The sequence below is a fragment of the Cynoglossus semilaevis genome, chromosome 2, assembly GCF_000523025.1.
Source record: "Cynoglossus semilaevis isolate Cse_v1.0 chromosome 2, Cse_v1.0, whole genome shotgun sequence".
NCBI classification, from domain to species: Eukaryota; Metazoa; Chordata; class Actinopteri; order Pleuronectiformes; family Cynoglossidae; genus Cynoglossus; species Cynoglossus semilaevis.
This window is the reverse complement of record NC_024308.1, coordinates 3,963,349-3,984,757: the sequence shown is the minus strand read 5'-3', so window position 1 is coordinate 3,984,757 and position 21,409 is coordinate 3,963,349. Positions and strand designations below refer to the sequence as shown.

Below are 21,409 nucleotides of genomic sequence, written 5' to 3'. Positions count from 1 at the left end.
GGTGTGACTTTACCAGTTGTTGCTTTTCTCTGCAGTGAGGGGGGGAGGTTGGAAACGAATGGCCCTTCATTTGCTTCATTCACAGAGCTGGGCTGAAATGTAATGTTCTGTGCATGACAATAAAGCCTCCAGCTGAGGAACTGCCTGCCCCATCTGAGTCACTGTGGCCTTCATTTTCATTAAAAGTCAGCCATTACCAAAGAAAAAATATGATTAATAAATCTTTGACTGATTCCGTTCATTATCTTTGATTTTACCAGTACATTAGGCCACAGTTTTACTGAACATAATTAACTGTGGTATTATAACAGTTTTTACAAAATATTTCATAATAACATAAACACGTGTGGTACTTTCCGTTGGTAGACAGGATAAACACTGCCTTTCACCTAAGGGGTGTACGCCCCAGTGTGTTCCAAGGTGAACTCTTGGAAATGCAAGTATTGTTATTGACTATAATGTCTGCAAAAGCAGTATAGCAGCACAGACCCTACTTACTGTCTATCCCTCTATATCCACAATCTGACCGCCCAAATACCATATAAGGCGATGGACGGCCCCTCGTGGCCAACAACTCCGCTCTGATTGGTGAGCCTCTGACATGACCACATTTTTGCAACATCGTCACTGTTGCTGATTGGTCGGTTGACTTGGTCCGATTTTAGCTCATTATCCTAATCAGACTTAGATGACGCGAGGAGAGAAAAAAATACAGGAGCCAAAACAAGGACGGTGGTGTTTGGCGTGCAGCGTCGCTTCGACAAGAATCGACACGCCGCTGCCTGAAGGGAGAAGAATGCTTGAAAACAAGAGGGAGAGATTGAAAACCTTTATCCGGAAAATCGACGAGAAGGCAATCGTCCGAATCAAGCACTTCATGAAAGAGAGGTGAGTGGAATGAATGCGGCTAAAGCCGAACCGCTATCTACCGGCGAGCATCACCCTCGCCATATAGGGTGGAGGTGGCTAAAGGCTAAGGCTTTATCTACTGTCAACCACATTTTTAATAATATCTGACTACATTCTTTGAAAATACATCAGTATTGGGCTGTGTTTTATATCAATACATGTATTTTTCGGCGAATGCTGCGTTTTTGAACACGCATTAAGATGATGCTATCATGGTAGCAATCCTCCAGACGAATACGTGGGCATTTAAATTAGCCTCAGCGTTAGCAAATCCGTTACAATACTTAGATCTCTATCATGAAGTTGTTAGGACCTTTTTTGTTACCCTATCTTTAGCGTTTGACGTATAATATCCTCACTTAATATTAGTGACTAGAATTTATGGTATTTAAAACCCATATATATATAAGTATTTTATTATGTACATACCCATTTACCCGTATCCATTGTATGCAGAGGATAACAGGCTTATCATAACCAAATACTCAACTACTTTATAAAGTAATGGTAATTGTGGACCAACAAATAGAAAAACACTGAATCGGTCTTGTAATATACAATATGTTATTTTTAATAACTGCCCAATTCTTTCTTGGATGCCTATTCTCCAGACCTGCTGATATTCAGGTATAGCTGCCTCTCATTATGTGACAAGCGTTTAAGGCTAGTCGTTCACAACTTTCAATACCACATCTATTTGCACATGCAAATACAGTGAATGTATGTAAAGTGCGAAGTGTGAAGTGGGCTTTTTTGTTCTGTCTTGTCTGGGATAAGGCATGCTTTGTCCCAAGGACTGTCTCTACACAAATTCTAAAATATGGTAGAAGTAATTATTTTAAGTGATGTAAGCTCTTTAAATAGTTCGAATAGTATTTCCTTAAGTGTGTCCTGTGTTCAGTTGCATTTCATGTGTTGCTTTCAATCAGTAAAACCAGTCATCTCACCTCTAATTAAGTTCAGGGTAATTTACCCTCAATGTAAAACTAATAATTTATTATTCATTGGTTTCTGTACAGCTCAGCAACTAAACACTTTAAACGGAGAGAGTGGGAGAAAGTGGAAGAGAACTTGTTGTTGTAAATCTTGCAGCACTTGCTTTGGAATCAGTCGGGTGGGGCAGCTTTACAGGCATCCTGTTGGCTCCAGGAAGATGTTGCTAAGACGGAGCCCACTTTCCATAGCAAGCAGTGTAGATGTGTGTAGGTTAAAAATATGAGATGTGCTGCATGTGCAGCTGGAACGCCCAAGTTAAAAGATAAAAAAGCACTTCATCTAAAAGACTCTTAATGGTAAAATTAAAGGCTGCATGACCAACGGTTGGCCATGCTTTAATGATTCTGTTGCCTGTCTGGGTAGTTGTTAATGACCACATCTATGCTGGTATAGTTAGCAGATAATAATTAAAAGCTTTCTGTTTTTTATATGTGCGTATTCATAGGCCAAAGGGTTGAGAGGTTTTAAAGATGGCTTTTCAAAAGCGTTAATAAAAATATCTGATGTTTGCTCAAATTTTAAGTATAGGATGAAGTTTGCTGTGATCAATTGCATCGTAATTTCACTGAGAGTGATTACAGTATATGTCTGGCTCATCAAAGTGGTTTAATTCCATGGTTCCACTAGTTTTTGTTAAAAAAAGGCCCACAAAAGTATCCACTGTATTTGTGTACTGTATTTTCTTTCATTCTAGTATAGGTTTTGGTCAGTAGGACTTACCCTAAAAAATTCTGTTGTTCTGAAATGTCACCCTTAACTAAGATAATGCCGTAGATCCCATTTGAGCTCAAGTGAAGTGGCCTACTTTAGCTTTTCATGGTTTTTATGTAAGGTGAGTTTTCACAGTCCCACAACACCATGCCACTCCTGCTCAAATGGCTGGCTGCCTGAAATAAAGGCACTCTCTGTCTTGATGCCCAGTTACCAGAGCGGAAGTGGAGAGAGATGCTACTTGCACAGAGGCCACATGATTTTCCACTCAGGCCTACACTGATCTCTTGTTACGCACACGCACATACACACACACACACACACACACACACAGCAATGCATTCGGTGCCATCTGACACACATGCAGGAAGTGTTCCTACAGGTTGGCGGTGTGCCACACACACACCTTATTACTTTGCCATATCCACTGCTGCCTTCTCTCCTCCCTCCTCCATCATTTTGGTTTCCTGAGTGGTTCTTTTTGAAGCATATTTCATGTAAATTGTTGTAGACGATTGAAACGGATGTAGACTCTTGGAAAGTTAAACACATAATTATACTAACAAACATTTTGCCTCAGGGTGTGTTATCATGCACTGACTGTCTCACTGTCTTTTAACATGCATTTTTAGTTATGATGATGGAGAAAGATAGTTTAATGAGACACTATATAAACTAATGTGTATGCACAGCTGACATATTTTTGTGATTGGAGGAGTTGAACGTCAGACCATTTTAACATATTTCCAAGAAACTGATAATTAACCACAGCAAAGTTAACTGGTACCCGTGGATTGTTCTCGTGACACACAAACACATGAGTTTTAATTAATTACAGCATAAATGGCCATGCATTTATGTTTAATTTGCAAGCCTGCAAGAGTTCTGGCCATTTAGACTTAAACAAACAGAATCTGATGATGAATCAGCAACCACCAGGAGATGGTGCACTTTGGGTACTAATAGCCGACTGCTGACAGATTACCGTGTTGTACTTTGAATGTAATTGTTGTTGAATTGCATAAAAGCCTGCAGCTGTAGATGTTACTTTTCTCTAGAAACATTTTGACATCAGCATTAGATCAAACCTCTGTTTTATCCTGTGAAGACATCATTTATGGTACTGCAGCTTTATCGTGTTGACCATGAGTTTCAATAACATGGCGTTTACAGTTAAGACATGGCAGGCAGAGGTCAGAGGAGGGAAGTGAGTAATGATGTGTGGCAGCTAAATTTAAACACTGACAGAAGTCTTAAACCTTGTGATTGGGTTTCGTGGACGGTGGTGTCATAGATGTAGAAATAGTCTCTTTTCCTCGTAAGTCACGACGGATGTCCTTGTGTATTAACATCGGTAAAGAGCGGTCCAAATATTGCTTAGACTTTTACTCTGTTACCTCCTATTTGTGGTGGAAATCAAGCCACTGAGTTTGTTTTGTTCAGCATGCTGCCTAAAGAATTTTTAGTAGCACTCTTCCCAACCCCCCATTCCATCACGTCCATTCAGTTGTTAAAAGTTCCCATGACGACACAGGGCCAGATTGCCAATGAAAGGACAAAGTAAGCTAGCGCTTGTTCCCCACTCACCCCCCTTTGTTTTCTATTCTTCCTCATCCTTTTTCCTGCTGCATATAGCTGTCTTTGCCTTAACGTTGAGCTTCTTAGTGCCTCAAAGCATTGCAGTAAAACAGACCTTTACTCCCTGACGGGGCTCAGTCTTAAGTGCAAAAGTTGCTACGGGGTTGTGTGATTCAGCTGTTTTGAGTCGTGCTGGCTACATGCTCTCTGGCATTCTGGGCAACACAAAGAGAAACAGTTGTTGGTCATGGACAAAACGAAGGGCTTTATGGACACCCAGGGCTGTGTAGCTGATTCTTGTCTCTCTGAGAAAAGGTAGGAAAAATAAATTGTTGTCAAATCGAAACACATCCTTGTATTCTAAGGGTGTATTGAATAGAGGAGTGTATTTGAACAAAACTGTTAATAATTGTTTTAGGAGCTCTGTGGATCAAGGAAACACTCCAGCATTGTAACTCTCAGACCCACAAGCATTTAAACCTTATGATGTAGCGATGTCTCCACTCTCTGACAGCTGATAGTAAAACAAACACTGATTAAGAAATTGATTAAACTGAAATGTGTTTCAGTAATTTCTGCTTTGAAAAACATTGCATTGTGTGAGGTTGGGTTGCAGTGCTGTAGTTTCCCTCCAGTGAAACAACAGGTTCCTTATTGTGCTTTAGAAAATTGCGTCTTCTGTTCCATCCTTAGCCATGAAGAGTTTGAAATGTCTGTGCTAGTTATGAAATCTAAGGAGTGTTAACAAAAGTTGCTCCTCTTTTATGACTCAATGAGCCAATTAAAAAGTAGGTAAAAGGTCAAGGCCTACGTCTGACCATGAACAACTATTTTAAAGCTGCCACTTGGTCCTGACAATAAAGTCATTCAGTGACCACTTTTATAGAGTACGTAGGTCATTTTGCTACAGCCTTTGACGTTTCCCGCTCTCGTATATATATGTCATATTTTTGGCCTAAATAAAAAAGTTTATAGGTTTTCTGGAATTGTTTTATACGTGTTTGATCATGGCATTCTTACATTTTTATAGCTTACTTGCATCTGTACATTGAACATGATACAAAGTAGAATTTTCTGAGTGTCGTAATATTTTTAAGACTGTACACCCTTGGCAAAGAAAACCAATTTCCATTGGTTCTATGGGGGTCATACGTGTTACAGGAAGCAGCTATAGCCTGATGTTATTGGTAACGGTCATATCTGCGCAATGACAGGAAGTTGTTAGGACATATACCAGGTGATGACCTCTGTGAGGACTGCTTATGGCCTTACTTTCCTTATGCCACAGTCTTTAACATTGGTCATGTGAGCATGCTAAGTCAACAGTCAGACACTTGCAGTTAAAAAGGCTCTCACAGTGTGTTGTCACAGTTTAAACACCAGCCACAATAGTTGTCTGCCCACAATGTTTGTAAGTTATTTATATTGTTTACATAAGCCATGGTTTCTTAAGCTTTAGATACAGTGACCCCATAAGACCCAGCCGGTGTATATGAAATTATAAAAAAATTGCACTAGGTTTATTCTGTTAGAAGACAGGCGAAGTAACTATTACACCTTGTGAAACTCCACAAAGTTTCCTTTTTAGACAATTACAAGCTGCACATACAATTACCCAAACCTGTTGGTTTAAAATGACTGTGGTGAGTAACTGAACTGTAACTGATAGCTTTTAACTCTAATGACACATTTAGAAGAACATAAACCATCTGTGGAAAAACACCCTGGAATAGTTCTGAAAAAAATCTAATATGAGCTGTCTGCTTAGAATATTAGTTATTCAAAGGTCAAAGAATAATTGAATTAATTTTAATTATGTGTTTATTTACCCTATAGGTAAATAATTTGAATAAATTCAAATATTTTTTGTTTGTCTCAGATCTTTCACCCAGTTACTCATATGAGTGGGAAATTGTTTAGTTTTACTCAGACAGGAGTAAATAAAATCATACATTTTGAAAGGGTTTCCTCAGAATCTGCTGTGTTATTTTAAAGCCCAGGTCAAAGTTCAGATTTTATAATAATTAGAAACACTGAGTGAGTTAAAAGCCAAAATTTGGGTCATGTTTTTTGTTTTCCCCCAAATTCAACTTTGTCGGATTGAGTGCCTGAAGGGAGGTGGTGGATTACAAGTCTTAGCTATTGCTCCATGGGCGAGTCTGAGCACCTCTGAAGTATTTGACTTTCTCTCTCATACACAAACCTGTTTCATGTATGATCCCAGCCTACCATACACAGACTATTATGGTAGAGCCATTATTATTGGAATTGATACAAATATCATGTTTATACCTCTACTTCTTTGGGTTGCACCCTGTTGTTTGTGTTTGTATGTGTATGTGAAAGTGAGAGAGTTTGAGCCTGTTATACACTCAGGGGGAGTGGTTGGTTTGACGTCACCCTTTACGGAGTGTCACACCATTCTCAACACAATGTGACTTCCTCTTTAGGAGCAGCAATACAGCAACACAACCGTTCAGTCTATCACCATGATATGAAGGAAGGTCTGGTTTAAGAAGAACAATTTTGGACTAAGATATTTAGAATTTGTAAATCTTTTTGATTTCTTTTTTTCTGTCTGTTTTAATGGCTTGAACCAGGTCTAGCCCTTTTTTTTGATCGTCTTTAGAAAACTAGAGGAAATGCCTACAACCAGTAGATATAGCTTCCGTTCATCACAGCGTTTTAAATTTACCAGGTAAAATGACTTTTGCTTCATATGTCTTCAGTGTGTGTGTGTGTGTGTGTGTGTGTGTGTGTGTGATTTTTAATATTTAAAGTTGTTTTTCACCCATCGTGTGAATTTTGACTTACTTCCTTCCTCTAAAGCAACTTCTTTGTTTACTAACTGTTTAAAACTGAAAATCATGCCTTTTAATTGACCACAAGATAAAATTTATTTTTAACAATTTTGTCTCCAGTTAAAAAAACAAACAAACACCGTTTTTTACTTTTTTAAATTTCCAAACAATGTATTAAGCATTTAGTCTGAGAAATTGTTCAAGTAGTCCTTTGGCAGCAGGGTTTTTTGTGACTGTTGACTGTTAATCTTTAATTAACCATGTTTTTATGTTGTGATTTTTTTTTTTTGTCAGTCAGTCATTATAATTGTGATTATATTTTTTGGACTCTGTACATCTGTATGTTTTTAAAGGTTATCATTTTAATGCCTGTACTTCCTAAACTAAAAACAAGGCAGGACAGTGTCAGTTTTATCAGGATGCCTATTTTTTTTAAAAAAAGGTATAATTTATTTAGTAATAACAAATTATTTGACATTTCACATAATGTATGCTTCTCCTTCTCCCGTCTTCCTTCTTATGCAGTAACTACCCAGTAGAAGGCTCTGGCAGCGGGCTGCCGGACAAACTGAAGAAAAGCAAGAGTACCATAAGCAATGGCAGCATCAAGAAGGTGGAGACCAGGAAAGCCATGAGTCTGGAGACGGCTCATGTTGACATCCAGCAACAGCACAAAACCCTCAGCCGACAAGTAGCAATCAGGTAGGCAGGCCCATAATAAAAACTGTCACTTAGGGTTTTCAATGATTCTCCAGTTTTCTATGATTCTGTGAAATCATAATATTCCATGAACTTAAGACTGTATATGAATCACAAAACTGGACCCAAAATGTCAGTCATGTGAGAAATTTAACTTATCCTTTCATTTTAACTCATACTTTGTACAACAGATGATATACATGTCACCAGATGTGTTAAATGACATCAGACTAGCAGCACAGTCACTCTTTCTTTGAACTGCCCCTATTTTAAAACATAAAGTACATTTTATAAGCACTGACATTAGAGAAACTGTTAGTATCTGTTTTATATATTTTTATTTCCTCTTTCTTGCTTAATAAAACTTTTACGTTGCACCATGCCTTCAACATGCTACTGCCTGACTTTGTCATAAGTGACAAAGTCAGACAAAGTCACCTCAAGGTTTTTTTGTGGGCCAGTCAGAGGGCTCGATAGTTATCCCACATGAAGGATGTGAAAAAGCATTTCATGTAGTGCAAGCTTGTTTGACGAGCCGTGTTGTTTTCCTGTGTCACCGCACACCTACACAACCCTCCACAAACCGAACTGCTCTTCATAAAGATGCCATATCTTTTGTTTCTCTGCAGAGCACAGTCTTACGACGTTGACAATAGAGTGTGTGAGAAGATGGAAGGCACAAATACGCAAAGTGTAAGTACTCGCACGCACACATTCAAATAAAGCATTCAAATGAAACAGAAACATTCTAAATAGACCACAGAGCTGCACTCTGCTCAAAAGCACATATATCATAATGACATTGTTTAGCGTGTCTGCGTTTGTCCTTAGACGAGCTGCGTGTTTATTGAAAGCAGCTTTTGAGCCATTAAACCTATGATTGTCTGCTTGTGTTTTTGTTACTGACCTGAGTCTTTCCTGTTTGCGTTTACTTATAGAGTTTTATAAAGCACAACAAAACATTCCACAAGTTATTCCCTCACATTCCTGAAGGTGAAGACTTAATACATGGTACGTACCTTTACATAATACATACATGACCTGGCTTAACGTGTGACTTTTATGTATAACTAAGTACCCTGGCCTTCCTCTTTCCCAGCATACATCTGTGCCCTGCAGAAGGAAGTGCCCTACCACGGCCGACTGTATATCACAAACACCCACGCCTGTTTTTACTCCTCAGTTTTGCTCAAGGACACTAAGGTAAAAAGAATCCCTCTTTCCCCCCTTACTTCTTTGGGTAAAGTTTTATTGGATTTCATTTGGGCCATTAATTACAAACATGAACCTGTGATGATTGAGGTCCAGAGGAGGTCAGGAGGACACAGCTTAGAACTTCCATTTAACAAACTTTGCACTTAGTCTGGATAATTGACTGGATCTCTGTCTGCAGACATTTGTCGTCACCAGCAGCTGTCTTAGACAGTCTGGAGACTGTCTGGATTTTTGTCCATGTCTATTAAGCATCACAAACCTTTTTTCTTATCTCTGGACATGTGCACCTACAGGTAGTGATTCCAGTTTCCTGCATCCACATAGTGAAGAAGCAGAACACAGCTTTGCTGGTGCCCAACGCCTTGTCAGTCCGCACCACTGGGGGAGAAAAGGTATGTTCCTTTACCCTGAGTGTATGCAACTATACTCTGAGTTTCACATTTTTATCTGAAAATTAATTCAGTTCACACTTTCCCATTTCCTCTGGATACAGTATCATTTTGTTGCCTTGAGGAACAGAGAGTCCTGTTTTCAGCTGCTGCGTTCAGTGTGTCCTCAGCTGGAGGTGAGCAGCCCCTCACTGCAGTTGATATAATTGTTTTAAACCTCTAAGGGACGTAACATTAAAGCATTTGTTTCATTTACAGGACGGTAGCACAAATAGTAGTCCTGTCTTCTCCTCAACTGAAGCCAGCTTTGATAAGAGCAAACTAGTGGTAAGAAAAGTGACACGAGAAGAAAAATGTAATCGCCTTCATCATGGGCTAGATGCACTTTTTTTTCTGCCTTAAAATTGGTTTTAAACGGACGCATTCTTTTTTGTCCCAACAGAACTCCAGCCAGTCAAGTCTGAACGACAGCTTGGACCTGTTTGATGTCTCCGAGTCCCAGTCATTAATTGACCAGCCTCTGCATGGACCCTGCAGAGGTGAGTAGTCTAGGAGTAATGAAGACTGAAGCACATCAAATTACAAAAGTTATCTCAGTTGAATTGACTGAATCTGGCTGTTTATTTTAGTGTTTTATATCTGATTAGTTGTTTTTTTAACTTCATCCGAATTAAAGAACTGATTTCTGTCCCGTTTGTTAAACTTCATCCATATTAAAGAACTGATTTCTGTCCCGTTTGTCTCCTTTTCTGCAGAAACAGTTCCTAATGACAACGTGTCCACTGTTAAGAGCTTGCACATAGACCAGACTGATAGTTCATCTACAGAGGAGCTATCAGAGTCAGGTAAAACATTGGAAAAGTACATGGTTGTTCATCCTAGACTTTCAATTGTTTTGGCTGGAAAAGTACATGGTTCATCCTAGACTTTCAATTGTTTTGGGCTCTGAGAGTTAGATGTAAATGTTTGTTGCCATTAAATGTATGTTTAAAAAACATTTACAGTTACTTCTGAAATGGGCACAGGAGATTTACTACTTTGGCTTGACCAACTGTATGGGCAATTCCCTTTCCTAAAAACAATCTGTGATCTATGAAAAAAAAACTGTAAAGGAAAAAAATACTGTTTGAAATTTATAGGGCCACTTCTGCATTTGAATATTTGCTATAACCCTTCAATTTCCATTTTCTTTAACTTGAGGATTCAGTAACCATGTGTCATTTCTTCACAATAGCTTAAAATTAAAACAACAACAAGTTGGGCTAACTTTTCTTTTTCCTGCTGCAGGTGGATCATGGGTTTGGAATGTGACTGAAAAGGCCCGGTCCCTGCTGGTTCAGAGAGAGGCCAGTACCCTCAACACTCTCCTCTTCATCTATTTGATTTTGTAAGTACTACCTTCATTCCACACTGTTACTTGGTGCCCTATCAGGTGTCATGTCAACTCATGCGCTTACTGGAATCTGGCCTAGAAGGTTGTGCAGGTGGTTTCAGCTAACCACATGTTGTTAGACTTCATTCCATCTCTGTATTTCTTCGAGGTTTTATTAGGGCTGTTATATTGAAATACTGTACTTCATGTGACATGAAGCTCTCGTGCTGCTGTGATGAAGAACACATGACTATAAACATGACGTGTTGTGTGTTTTGTTTTTTTTTCACCACAGGGTTGTGCTGCTACTGTTGTCTTCAGGCTACATCGGTCTGCGTATCGTGGCTCTGGAGAAACAGCTGACCTCCCTCGGGGCTTTGCCCGAGTTCTCCTTACGAAGCGGGTATGAATTTCTTTCTCTGAAACACACACCCAGGGCGGTGAAAGGGAAACCAAAAGCTTTAGAATGAAGACCTGTTCCTCAGTACATTAAGGCCAAGATTTTTGACAAGGAAGTAAATCAGAATAATTTGACTCATCTGAGGAACGCTTTAAAACTCATTAGGTTTTTAAACGTATTAGTTACTGTCAATTATCCTGTCTCTTGGCAAAGACAAAACTATTATTTTAATGTGGTTCATTATTAAACCCAATGAAAAAAAGATCTGCTTGAAAGATTTAACTTTCATTTAAGCCATATAATCCAAGACTCTAAAACCACCTTTAATGTTTTGGTGCATGTTTTTAAATATTAATATTCTTGGTAAAAATTTCTTGCAAGTCCAGTGTTTACTTTGCTGCATCATATCTTTTGGTGTGGAGGACATGGAAAGCCTTCCTGCCAACCAAACTAAATGTCTGGCCTCAGTCAGACCTGTCTTTTAGCTTCTGTGTCGTCTTCTAATTGTTTTCCCGTCTCTGCTTTTCACAGGTACCGCCAAGACACATAACACTCGGTGACTGAAGGAGAGTTTGTTTGACTGGAGACTGGAGGATTTATCAGTAGTTTTTCTTTTTTCCTCTTCGGCCTCTTCTCAGCACAGACCCAACAGGACTTCGGACTGTGTCCAGGGCTAGAGGAAGAGTCTCCATCCTCTGTTCCTATTTCAAAACCAACCTGCAAACTTGAAGGGCTAAACTTGTTCCTGGTGCAGTAGACAAAAGGACACAGGGCCTCTTAGTCACACTGAGCCGAGCCAAAACGCTGAAACACACACTGCCTGGATGCAGCGTTGTGTTGTTTGAACCAAAGCTAATGCGGTTTTACTTTAGGTGCCACACTAAGCCAGGGTACTTTGTCTCCTGTTACCTGTTGTCTTTCATCCTCCCACCTGAGCATGCAGTGGAACAGGGCTAAACCAGTCAGCATTAGCCCTCTGTATTACTTGTTCTGCACCCACAGTGCTGTCCACGGCCAAAGATGCACATGTATTGCATGAGTGCACGGAGATGGCTGGACTTCCTGTCTCGTATTCACTGTTCTTTCTCTCTCAGGAGTATGACAAAAACCCTGTCTCTTCGTTTGGCTCCTGTCACTCTCTTTCTCTCCTGGTCCTAATCAGCCGTCGGTTGAAATGACGATCTTTCTCAAATCTCTTCTTCTGATCAGCCTTCAGATTCTCAAATCTCATGGTCGTAACATTTTTCTCTTTTATCTTAATGATTGCAGTATTACTTTCCTCAACTTTGGCATGATTTAATTTATTTAATGATCAATGCTGAGAGGTAATTCTTTCAGTCCAGGTTTACTGGACGGATGCATCGTCAATGCACAAATATAATTAGCACAGCGGGACACGAGAAGGTCGTCACACGTTGGGCATTTTGTTCGGTGTGCGGCTCTTCTACGCCCCGGTGTTGATCGTAGACTAAAATCAGATTTCTGATGTGTGTGGAATGTCTACCAAGAAAAAAAGAATTGAGCGCATTGTGTTGAAATACAAACCTCTTCTTTGATAGGCCTCTCGAGGAGCCAGTGGTATTTCAAGAGAGGTATTTGAAGTAGCGCCTATAAGTTATTTCTAATGTTTGTGTGTGTGTGTCTGCAATAATCCAAACTGGATTGATTGGTGTTGACTGGTTCCCACTCGTTAACACCCTCGGAGTGGTAGTTTTACAACCACATTTGCTGCAAGGTCTGTGTTGCGTTTCCTTTTCCTTTTTTTTTTTTTTTTTTTTTTAAATCAGCAAAACAAGTGGTCCAAAAAGAAATTTCAATATGCAATGATTAACTGTGCATGGAAATAATGTAATAAAATATTGTGTGCTGTTTTTAAATGGAGCTTAATATTTCAGAAGTGAGAAAAAAAAAAAGGTGTGAGTGAAAAGAAAAGAGCTGAAGCGAAGCGAGCGCACTTTAAAGAATGTGTCGTGCCTGTCACAATCTGTGTTTGGACTGAAAACAAATGACAAAAGCTGGCGTCCTGTGGTATCTGACGGTGCTAAGACCTTTTTATTAAAACTAGTTTTCACTCAGGGGTGGTGGGCACTACCTACCTACCATGTGGTTATAGGTTTTTCATCCTCGCCTTTGCTATTTCAGTGTCCGTTGGTCATGATATGGTTCACATCTGTCTGCTTTGGTCCCTTGAAGGGGAAAAAAAAACACTTTAATTCCTTCAGATTTTCTTGACTCTACTTGTTTATGCGACTTTATTTGGCTTCTTTGATTTTCTCTTTTTCCTTTGGTGTCGACCTAAAACCTCCATCTGTGCACCACCTCTCGGTCTTTTCTGTCTTCACCCTTGTTGCTGAAGAGATTCTTCACAAGGTGTAGCAGACAGAAAGTTCTGTCACATCCACATCGACTTTGTCAACCTGCCATATACCGTACTGTCACTTCCTGTGTTTCCCCAGCAGGGGGCAGCACACAGCCGCTGTTCTCTAATGGATCCGGTGCGCGGCATTCGTTAGAGCAGTGTCTGGACGGTTTTGCACTATTCCAAGTGTTGTAAATAACTTTGTACCAGTTGTTGATGTCCTTAATTCTACTATGGTTCTATGAGTATTTATTTGCATTCTGTGTAATTTCAAAGTAGTCTCTGTGAGATGACTTTGCTATTGTTCTAAAATAAATCAAATGTTGCAAAGTAAATAAAAAAAAAATTGCACCCTTTGTGGTTCTTTTTTATTTTTTTATTTGTAGAATAACTCGTCTTGTGTCTGGGACGATTAAAACGACGTTTCTACACTGTATTTATGTAAATATAGTTTAATGAGGAATAATAGTAAGTTATACCATTATTATTATGTATCCTATTATAACTACATGTAAGAAGGCAGGGACAGACACGAAACAAAGTCAAAGTCAGATTCTTTTATTGTGGATGAAGTCACAGCAGCTCCAACGTTATTCATCCTGATCATCTGGTGCAACTGTCCAGGTTTATTTCTGGAGCAGGTTCTGCTGTGGTTCTCTGGTAAGCACACAGCTGGAACCCACCTACAGGATGGGGAAACACACTTTTGGCTCTTAAATAAATAAATAAATATATATATATTATATATATATATATATATATATATATATATATATATATGCAGCAGGCTAATTCTAATGTATGACCAATCATTTCTTAATTTTTAAGTGCTATATATATATACTATATATAAAGCAGCATATTTACATTTGCCCTCTTATTTAATATTGTGTGTATTGATGTATTGTACCTGAAACTGAAGTTCTCACTACATTTCATTATATGTCGTTATGTTACAGGACTTGAAATGACAATAAATGAATCATCGTCTTTATCTTTATTTATCACAGGTTGAGACGTCCACACAAACAACACTCTGAACAGACCTGCAGTAAAGGCCAGGATGATGGCCACCCAACCAATGATGTAGGACCAGGAGAAACGCCAGGACGTGAAGCGTTTGCCAAAGAACGTCACTGTCACGCCGGTATAAATTGCCAACGCCAGAAGTGCAAGAAATCCTGAGATCAAATGTGAGCACTGATGTGAAATGTTGGACAAAAACACACCTGAACACCAGATTCATAAACTGACACACTCTCTCTCTCTGTTCTTCAGGATTTCCCTGGGTTTTCACTGTTACCTGACAGAACCAGGGCGATGCCACCGGTGCGGATTCTCCTGTTCTTGGATCCGTTGGTGAAGGCACTGAGACCCAGAACAACGCCTGAGAAACAGCTGAGTACTGCCAGTAACATGAAGGCCCGGGTGGCGTCCCAGAAAGCTGGACGGGGGAGAGAGAGAGAGGTGAGAAAAACCAACACACACATCAGAGAGTGTTGTGTTGCATCTGTCTAATTAAATAAAAGCCATTTGTGTCTAGAATGAAACGATTCACTGCTATTGGAAAATTGGATACAATGTAATTAATTCTAATTAATATTGAAAGCATTTATATTTTGATGAAATTCATTTAGATTCTGATTAATTTATTTTACAGTCATTCTTTCTTGTTTTCTTTTTTTACAGAAGTGTTTTCTCAACTGCTGGGTCGTGGGTCAAATGTGGTGAGTTCATGTGCAGGTAATACTATTTTTACTTTTTTATAATATCTGCTCAAAAACTGCAGTTTAGTTTTTTTGCTTTAATACAAGGTACACTTTCTCAACAAAAAACTTAATATTCATAAACGCCACATAAAGACATTATTACTGGACCAGGGTAGACGTGCAGGAGTGTTGGTCCTCAGACTGACCACCGCTCTGTCCCATCACTCACCTACAGCTATGGTGTGAGAATGACACTTATGAGCAATGCAAAACCTCCAAAGCCCCTGATTGGCTGAGCTCCCAGCATATTGATACTGCATCCAAAAGTCAGTAGCCGTGGAAACGATGAGAAGCACAAGGGCAGCAACGCCACAGAGTGTTCCTCCTCCTGCTAACGTGTACAGCATGGTGTAGAGGACGAGGGACGAGTGTCCGCTTTAACATTCAGCAGCTGGACACGGAGAGAAAAGAGACAGAGTTCAGGGACAGTCAGCTTTCCACTCATGTCTCAAAATCACCTGTTAATTGATGTCTTTGGACACATTATATTGTAATATATTAGATTTTAATAATTAATAATAATTAATTTTAATTTAATTGTACATGTATCAACTTATTGAATTTGTACAGTACAATAACATTACAGTACAGTATACCTGAGGTCTAAATATTGCAGTACAGTACAGTGTTCAACACTGGTAGATATTCACCACAGTATCTGTGGAGTGACACAGACTGGCAGTGGCTGTGTCTGTGTGACAGCTCAGAGCCATTGTTCACACCTAAAGCCCTGCACACATGGAACACTGAACTGAACTGAACTGAACTGAACTGTCAGCACAGTCACACTGTCAACCGGCAGCACAACAACGTCACACACTGATGTTTTTTAACTAATTTTCACCACTGTGATAATTCAGATCACAAGTTACGTAAAAAAAAAAAAAAAAATTAAAATCTCAATATAAGCCTCTCAAATACTTCTAGATTGAAAAGCACAGTATAATTCATCCATTTCATAGAACAGCTGTTGGAAGAAATAAATAATAGAAAAAAAAAAAGACATTAACCTGATGGTGCGGTGCAGTTCCACAGGTCCAGGGGTCTGTTCCTGACCTCTCTGCTTCAGCTGAGTCTCCTCTCTGTTTCTGTCAGTGACAGTCAGCACATACTTTTAAACTCACCAACTCAACATCATTGTCCACTTCACAAAAGATGGAAAAATCCAGCCCCACGTGTAGGTGAGGGATTCTCCCCCACCTGCCCTGCTCTCTCGGTCCAGTGTGTGTGAGGGGGGAGTTTTTTTGGGGGGGGTGTGATTCCTAGTATTTAGATTAGTGTCCATGTCAGTGATAAGAAGGTCGACAGGAATTAATCTTCTAAAAAGAAGATGAATTCCTTCTTAATTAGAAAAATAAATGAAAGTAATTTGCTTTGGAAGTTGGCCTTTATATGCATTTGTCTAGGACTTATGGATGAAAAATTTGAATTCATCAGACACACTACAGTTGTACAGCAACGCTACAACCAAAAATACAGTTGTATTTAAGTAACTAACTCGTCTTCATGTGAGTCCGATTCCTTCACATACCACTAGAGGGAGCCAAAGTACTATGACTCGTATACATCCCACTTCTTTATCCCAGCCGGGTTGACGCCCCTCCAATACCCCACACCGTGGCTGGAAACAACGGAACAGGCTTTCTTATAGAGGCAGCATGTTTAGTCATGCTCCAACGACCAGACCCATACAACAGAATAGTCACGTCAATAACGACGTGCTTTCACATTTGAATTAAACTGAAATGTCACCAAGTGTTAATATAATGAAAAACAGTAAAAAAATCCTACTTTAAAAAAAAAAACGCCCCAAACCTTATTTTTTCTAAATCTCGCGCACCCTCTAGTCGCAGCTCGCGCACCGCGCACCACACTTTGGGAATCCCTGCAATAGATTAATAACTTTATATAAGAAAGAAACAGATGAGCAGACTCAAAATTAAAAATAACTTTATTTACATCAAAAGCAAAAACATGTTATTTAGTTTTTTTTATAACATTTCAACAGTGTCTACTTAGGTGAACTCAGGCACATTTTCTTAAAACACATAATACCCCCCCCCCTCCCTTCTTTGTGGATAAAGATGAATAGAAGTAAAAAATATTAGAATATCGGTGCAGTCTTCACTAATCCGGCAGCATTTCTACCTTTAAAGTGCACTCCCGACATCCTGTGTTCTAACATCACTCAGCCAACATCCAGTTACTCCATCGTTCTCTATCAGAGATGTTCTCTGAGACGTTCTAATCTGTTCCATTTTTCATGAGCTGCTGGAGAAGCACTAGATGTTTTGTTTTTGTCCTTCTCCACTGACACGTCTGTGATCATGCTGCATCAGTGAGTCTACAGTGATTTAACTATAAGTGACACTAAAACACAGGGTGGGGAAAAATGATACTGTATTCATTCAAGTGTGCTACAATGCTCAGTGTCTGATAGGTTATACATGGCACGGTGTATACAAAAGATAAAGCATCAAATAAATACATGAACTTTTTAAAAAAAGTGGTACAAAAAGGCACGTAATGATATGCATAAATAAAGGTGGCTCCCTCCTTTCTACTTGGAGTCACTCCAAGGTCCACTTTCTGGACTAGGTTCGCTCTAAAGGTCAGAGGTCAGAGGGCAGAGCCAGCTATGGCTGAGTTAGAGGGAGAACGTGAGAAAAGTAAAGAGAAAGTGTGCTTGACGTGACACTGCCGACGTCTGTGTTCAGTGGTTTTTCAGTGCTGTTTAGGTTTTGTGCACGACTTTCAACAGTTAAAACAGGTGTTAAACACAGACACACACACACACACACACATTCAGAGTTGTCTATTTGTGTATCTATTTGGATTTGGACTTTTTATTTAACACTTATAAAATTGAATTAAAATTTTTACTGATGTAAAATAATATTTATTACAGGCAAAACTAGTCAACTAAATTTGAACCTTGTGCTTTGTGAATTTTTTAGTGAGCATTTCTTTTCTTTTTCTTTTTTTAAAAACCAGGTCCATAATTGAAGATTAGGAAAAAAACACTTGATCAGTTTAATATTTTACATCTGGCACAAAAAAAGTTCCAGGAATTGATGTGCTGCTACAGAGCAAACGATTGGCTGATGACTTCAGACTCTGTTGTGACACATTTACTTTTTGTTTTTTCTTAATGCTATTAAAAACTATGGACTATGGACCATTAAGGACGCAGCCACACACACATACACTTCAGGGCCGTGGCTCAGTTAGTAGAGTGGGTCGTGGTCCAACTCTAGGGCTCAGGTTCAAGGACTTGTTCTCACAGCTGTTCTACAAAAACACCAAAAAAAAAAAAAAAAACGGTTAACAAATCAGAAGATATAGAGCATAGTGTGTATCAGTACGAATGTGAATGTACAGATGGACCAGGAGCTGTTTTACAGGATCTGGTCCCACACTGGGCTGTTTGTCTGTGAGTAACTCTGGTTGTGCTGCTGCCTCTCACCTGAGGTTTTTATTTTTTATTTTAAACTCTCAGGGGCCTTCAGTCCATAGGATGACGGTTCGGTCCGCGGACGAGGAGAGGAAGGTGCGGTCGTGTGGATGCCATCTGCACTGGATCACCTTGTCCAAGTGTTCTCCTGCCAATGTCTGGGGCAGGGGCTTGGTGAGGTCCCCTAGGGGAAGAAAAAACAAAAACGTCCCGATGGAGTAAAAAGCTGTGCTATGTGTGGACGGGAGAAGGACATTTTTTTTTTTTTTTTTGCTACCTTGCAGGTCACTGATGATGATCTTGTTGTCATAGGAACCAGTCAGAAGGTGATGAGCTCCTGGTGAGAAGCGTACGGAGCGGACGTCGCTGCCGTGGGGCCGGTACGTCTGCACGACTCTTCCTCCTCTGATGTCATACAACAGACAGCTGCTGTCCTCCTGACCGGTGGCCAGCAGCCGACCACTGGGGTCAACGGCCACCGAAGCCACTGCACTGCCTGTGTGTGAAAACCCATGACGTCACGGTACAGTAGCTTGTCTCACAAAAAAATAAACAGATTTTTAAAGCAAACTGAACCTAAATTCAGATGCTGATAGAGGCGATGGCACAGTTGTAGATCAAAATATCCACTAGGAGGCAGTGCTGAGTTATAGGTTAATATCTCGGCCAAAGTCAGCTTCTCAGACAACAGGTCCAGGACTGGATTATATCTAGGCTCACACCTGTCTTTCTAAGGGGTTCGTGAAGCTAATACATCATTTTATTCATTCATACAAGAGTATACTAATATTAATAATACACCAACAGTGTGTTGTGGGAGTCAGGCCTGACCTGAGCCGTGCAGAGTTGTTCCCACCACCCTCACACAGCTGGGCACACGCAGGTCCCAGAAACGCACCGTCTTGTCCTGAGAGCCAGAGGCGATCATCCACCCTCCCCAGGTGTAGAGAGTCAGAATGTGACCTTCAAAGTTCACAAAGAACACGACTTTACTTCACTTCATTTACCCTTTTACACCTGGAGAACGTCCCGTCGTCCAATGTCTCCGTGTGTGTCCTCGGTCCGTTTCGTCATCATACCAGTGTGTCCACTCAGGGCGTGTAGTCCCTGTCCCCTCTGACAGTCAGTGGTGTAGATGTTGCAGTCTCCGGCACCGGCAGAGATCAGGATGGACCCTCCGCTCTCAGGACCTTCCAAGAAGGCCAGGTCTCTGATGGTACCGTCGTGCATGCTGAACTCCAGGTCTGGTCCTAGATCACAGAGACGGGGGAACCATCAGAACAAGGTGGACCGTATAAAATGATGTGATGGGCTGTTTTTCGCCCTGTTTTTTGGCTTTAACTGCTTTTCCTCCGTGTGTCGTCGTTACCTGTGGCGTTACACGTGTCTGCGTTGAACGGCAGGACTTTGACGTATTTGTCGTTGGAGCCAGTGGCCAGCAGTTGTCCACAGTGACTCCAGGCGATGCAGTAGATGGAGCCTTTGTGATGTTTGTTCCTCCTGAAGCGCACCAGGGGCTGCTTCACCGCAGCAGAACCGCTGTGAGAGTGACCACAACGTCAGCATTTCAGAGTACACACACATACTCGGTGTACAGTACACGTATCTACCTGGGTACTGGGTTTTCAGGGTAGGCGCAGACTCTCAGGGTTTTGGAGTTGGAGCCGACGGCGTAGAGAGAACCTGACGGATGAAAGGCCACGGCTCTCACTGCCTGCGTGTCCTCCAGCTGATTCACTTTGACAAACTGTGTTTTGGACTTGGCCTGCTGTGGGAGAATATCATCTGGTTACTGATGAAAGAGCTGAAGAATTCACCAGGAATAACAATGGAAGAAAACGTGGGACTAGAGTCTGGACTGCAGTGTTCTGTCAGTAGGTGGCGGTACCTCCTGTGGGCTCCGTGTCACGGTGCAGCCTGAATCTTCTTTTACGGTGGGACAGGACGCTCGGAGTCTCTCAGCACTGATGATGAATATTAATACATGGACAAAAATACAGGTTATTTTTTTTTATACTATCTAGCAGTAAATAAAAGACAAGTTCAGGCTAGGATCAGAATGATTTTTGAATAAGTTTTTTTTCCTTCCTTGCTTAAATGCTTTGCTTAAAAATCATTACATTTTGCATAAAACTGCAACTAATAATTGGTGAAAGAAATAGATCAAACCCATGACCTTAAGCAGACAGATGCTAAGCTACTTAGCTTTTTTTTTTTACATTTACATTACAATAAACAGCCTTTGTCACTTTTTCCACAGTGCCAAACACAATAACGTCAAATGACGTTGTCAACGGGTTCACGATAATCAAAAAATATATTTTTGTTTCATAATATTTAGGAATTGTATGAGGTTTTTACCTGTGACTGGTAGGAACAGGAGACTCTCCCAGGGAGGGCAACTTGTGGTTCCCGGTCCTCAGAGGGGTACTGCTGGTCACACCTCCCGGTTTGTCCCTCAGCAAACCTGTCTCCGGGGTGTTGCAGCTGCTGGTTGTCTGCGGACTGGAGACACTGTTGTTTCCCATCAGTCCGTTCCACTGCTGGCCCAGGTGTGACATCACATCCTCTCCTCTGTGGTCGATGCCCACGTTCATTTCCTCCAACTTCTGAATCGATCTTGACAATAGTAACACCATTTTAAGACACTGTGTCTGTACCAGAGTCTGACTTAGTTGTGTGTCCACGCCCCCCCCCCCCCCCCCCCCCCCTGGGGGGGGGCCCCCACCGGTGGTTGTGGCTTCGCCCTTTGTGGTT

General features: G+C 40.6%; 3 protein-coding genes and 1 long non-coding RNA gene across 11 annotated transcripts in view; 2 read left to right on the top strand and 2 right to left on the bottom strand.

Moving 5' to 3' along the window:
* Nucleotides 1-668: 668 nt before the first annotated feature.
* On the top strand, nt 669-13,264 carry LOC103394379 (GRAM domain-containing protein 2B). Of its 3 annotated transcripts, none has more exons than XM_008331664.3 (13): nt 673-888; nt 7,521-7,697; nt 8,324-8,387; nt 8,633-8,705; nt 8,794-8,897; nt 9,203-9,301; nt 9,403-9,474; nt 9,557-9,625; nt 9,741-9,837; nt 10,054-10,143; nt 10,586-10,685; nt 10,966-11,073; nt 11,602-13,264. In XM_008331664.3, the coding sequence occupies exons 1-13, from the start codon at nt 689-691 to the stop codon at nt 11,618-11,620; spliced, it is 1,272 nt and encodes a 423-aa protein (XP_008329886.2). In that variant the 5' UTR covers nt 673-688; the 3' UTR covers nt 11,621-13,264. The 3 variants fall into 3 exon arrangements, with proteins under 3 accessions (XP_024909696.1, XP_008329886.2, XP_008329895.1); XM_008331673.3 differs by lacking the exon at nt 673-888 and adding an exon at nt 927-6,892; XM_025053928.1 differs by lacking the exons at nt 10,586-10,685; nt 10,966-11,073; nt 11,602-13,264 and adding an exon at nt 10,213-10,577 and having other exon boundaries at nt 669-888; nt 10,054-10,169.
* A 430-nt stretch (nt 13,265-13,694) lies between these two features.
* On the bottom strand, nt 13,695-16,380 carry lim2.2 (lens intrinsic membrane protein 2.2). 2 transcript variants are annotated; one of them, XM_025053938.1, is made up of 4 exons: nt 15,368-16,380; nt 14,733-14,873; nt 14,476-14,610; nt 13,695-14,112 (listed from the first exon to the last, which is right to left on the bottom strand). In XM_025053938.1, the coding sequence occupies exons 1-4, from the start codon at nt 15,543-15,545 to the stop codon at nt 14,033-14,035; spliced, it is 534 nt and encodes a 177-aa protein (XP_024909706.1). In that variant the 5' UTR covers nt 15,546-16,380; the 3' UTR covers nt 13,695-14,032. The 2 variants fall into 2 exon arrangements, with proteins under 2 accessions (XP_024909706.1, XP_024909703.1); XM_025053935.1 differs by lacking the exon at nt 13,695-14,112 and having other exon boundaries at nt 14,328-14,610.
* LOC112486613 (uncharacterized) lies at nt 14,481-19,069 on the top strand. Of its 2 annotated transcripts, none has more exons than XR_003049128.1 (5): nt 14,481-14,622; nt 14,708-14,896; nt 15,119-15,156; nt 18,698-18,826; nt 18,937-19,069. It is a non-coding gene; the product is annotated as an uncharacterized LOC112486613 (long non-coding RNA). The 2 variants fall into 2 exon arrangements; XR_003049124.1 differs by having other exon boundaries at nt 15,119-15,172.
* LOC103394391 (WD repeat-containing protein 47-like) overlaps nt 16,477-21,409 on the bottom strand; it is a 10,346-nt gene continuing 5,413 nt past the window's right edge. For 2 of the 4 annotated variants that reach the window (XM_025053909.1, XM_025053894.1), the window contains 9 exons: nt 21,014-21,271; nt 20,541-20,616; nt 20,263-20,420; nt 20,022-20,191; nt 19,732-19,902; nt 19,484-19,615; nt 18,930-19,148; nt 18,665-18,836; nt 16,477-18,489 (listed from right to left, as the gene is read on the bottom strand). In XM_025053909.1, the coding sequence (XP_024909677.1) occupies nt 18,694-18,836; nt 18,930-19,148; nt 19,484-19,615; nt 19,732-19,902; nt 20,022-20,191; nt 20,263-20,420; nt 20,541-20,616; nt 21,014-21,271 (1,327 nt within the window). In that variant the 3' untranslated portion in view covers nt 16,477-18,489; nt 18,665-18,693. The remainder of the gene's footprint in view (nt 18,490-18,664; nt 18,837-18,929; nt 19,149-19,483; nt 19,616-19,731; nt 19,903-20,021; nt 20,192-20,262; nt 20,421-20,540; nt 20,617-21,013; nt 21,272-21,409) is intronic. The other 2 variants (XM_025053897.1, XM_025053904.1) reach the window with 2 other exon arrangements.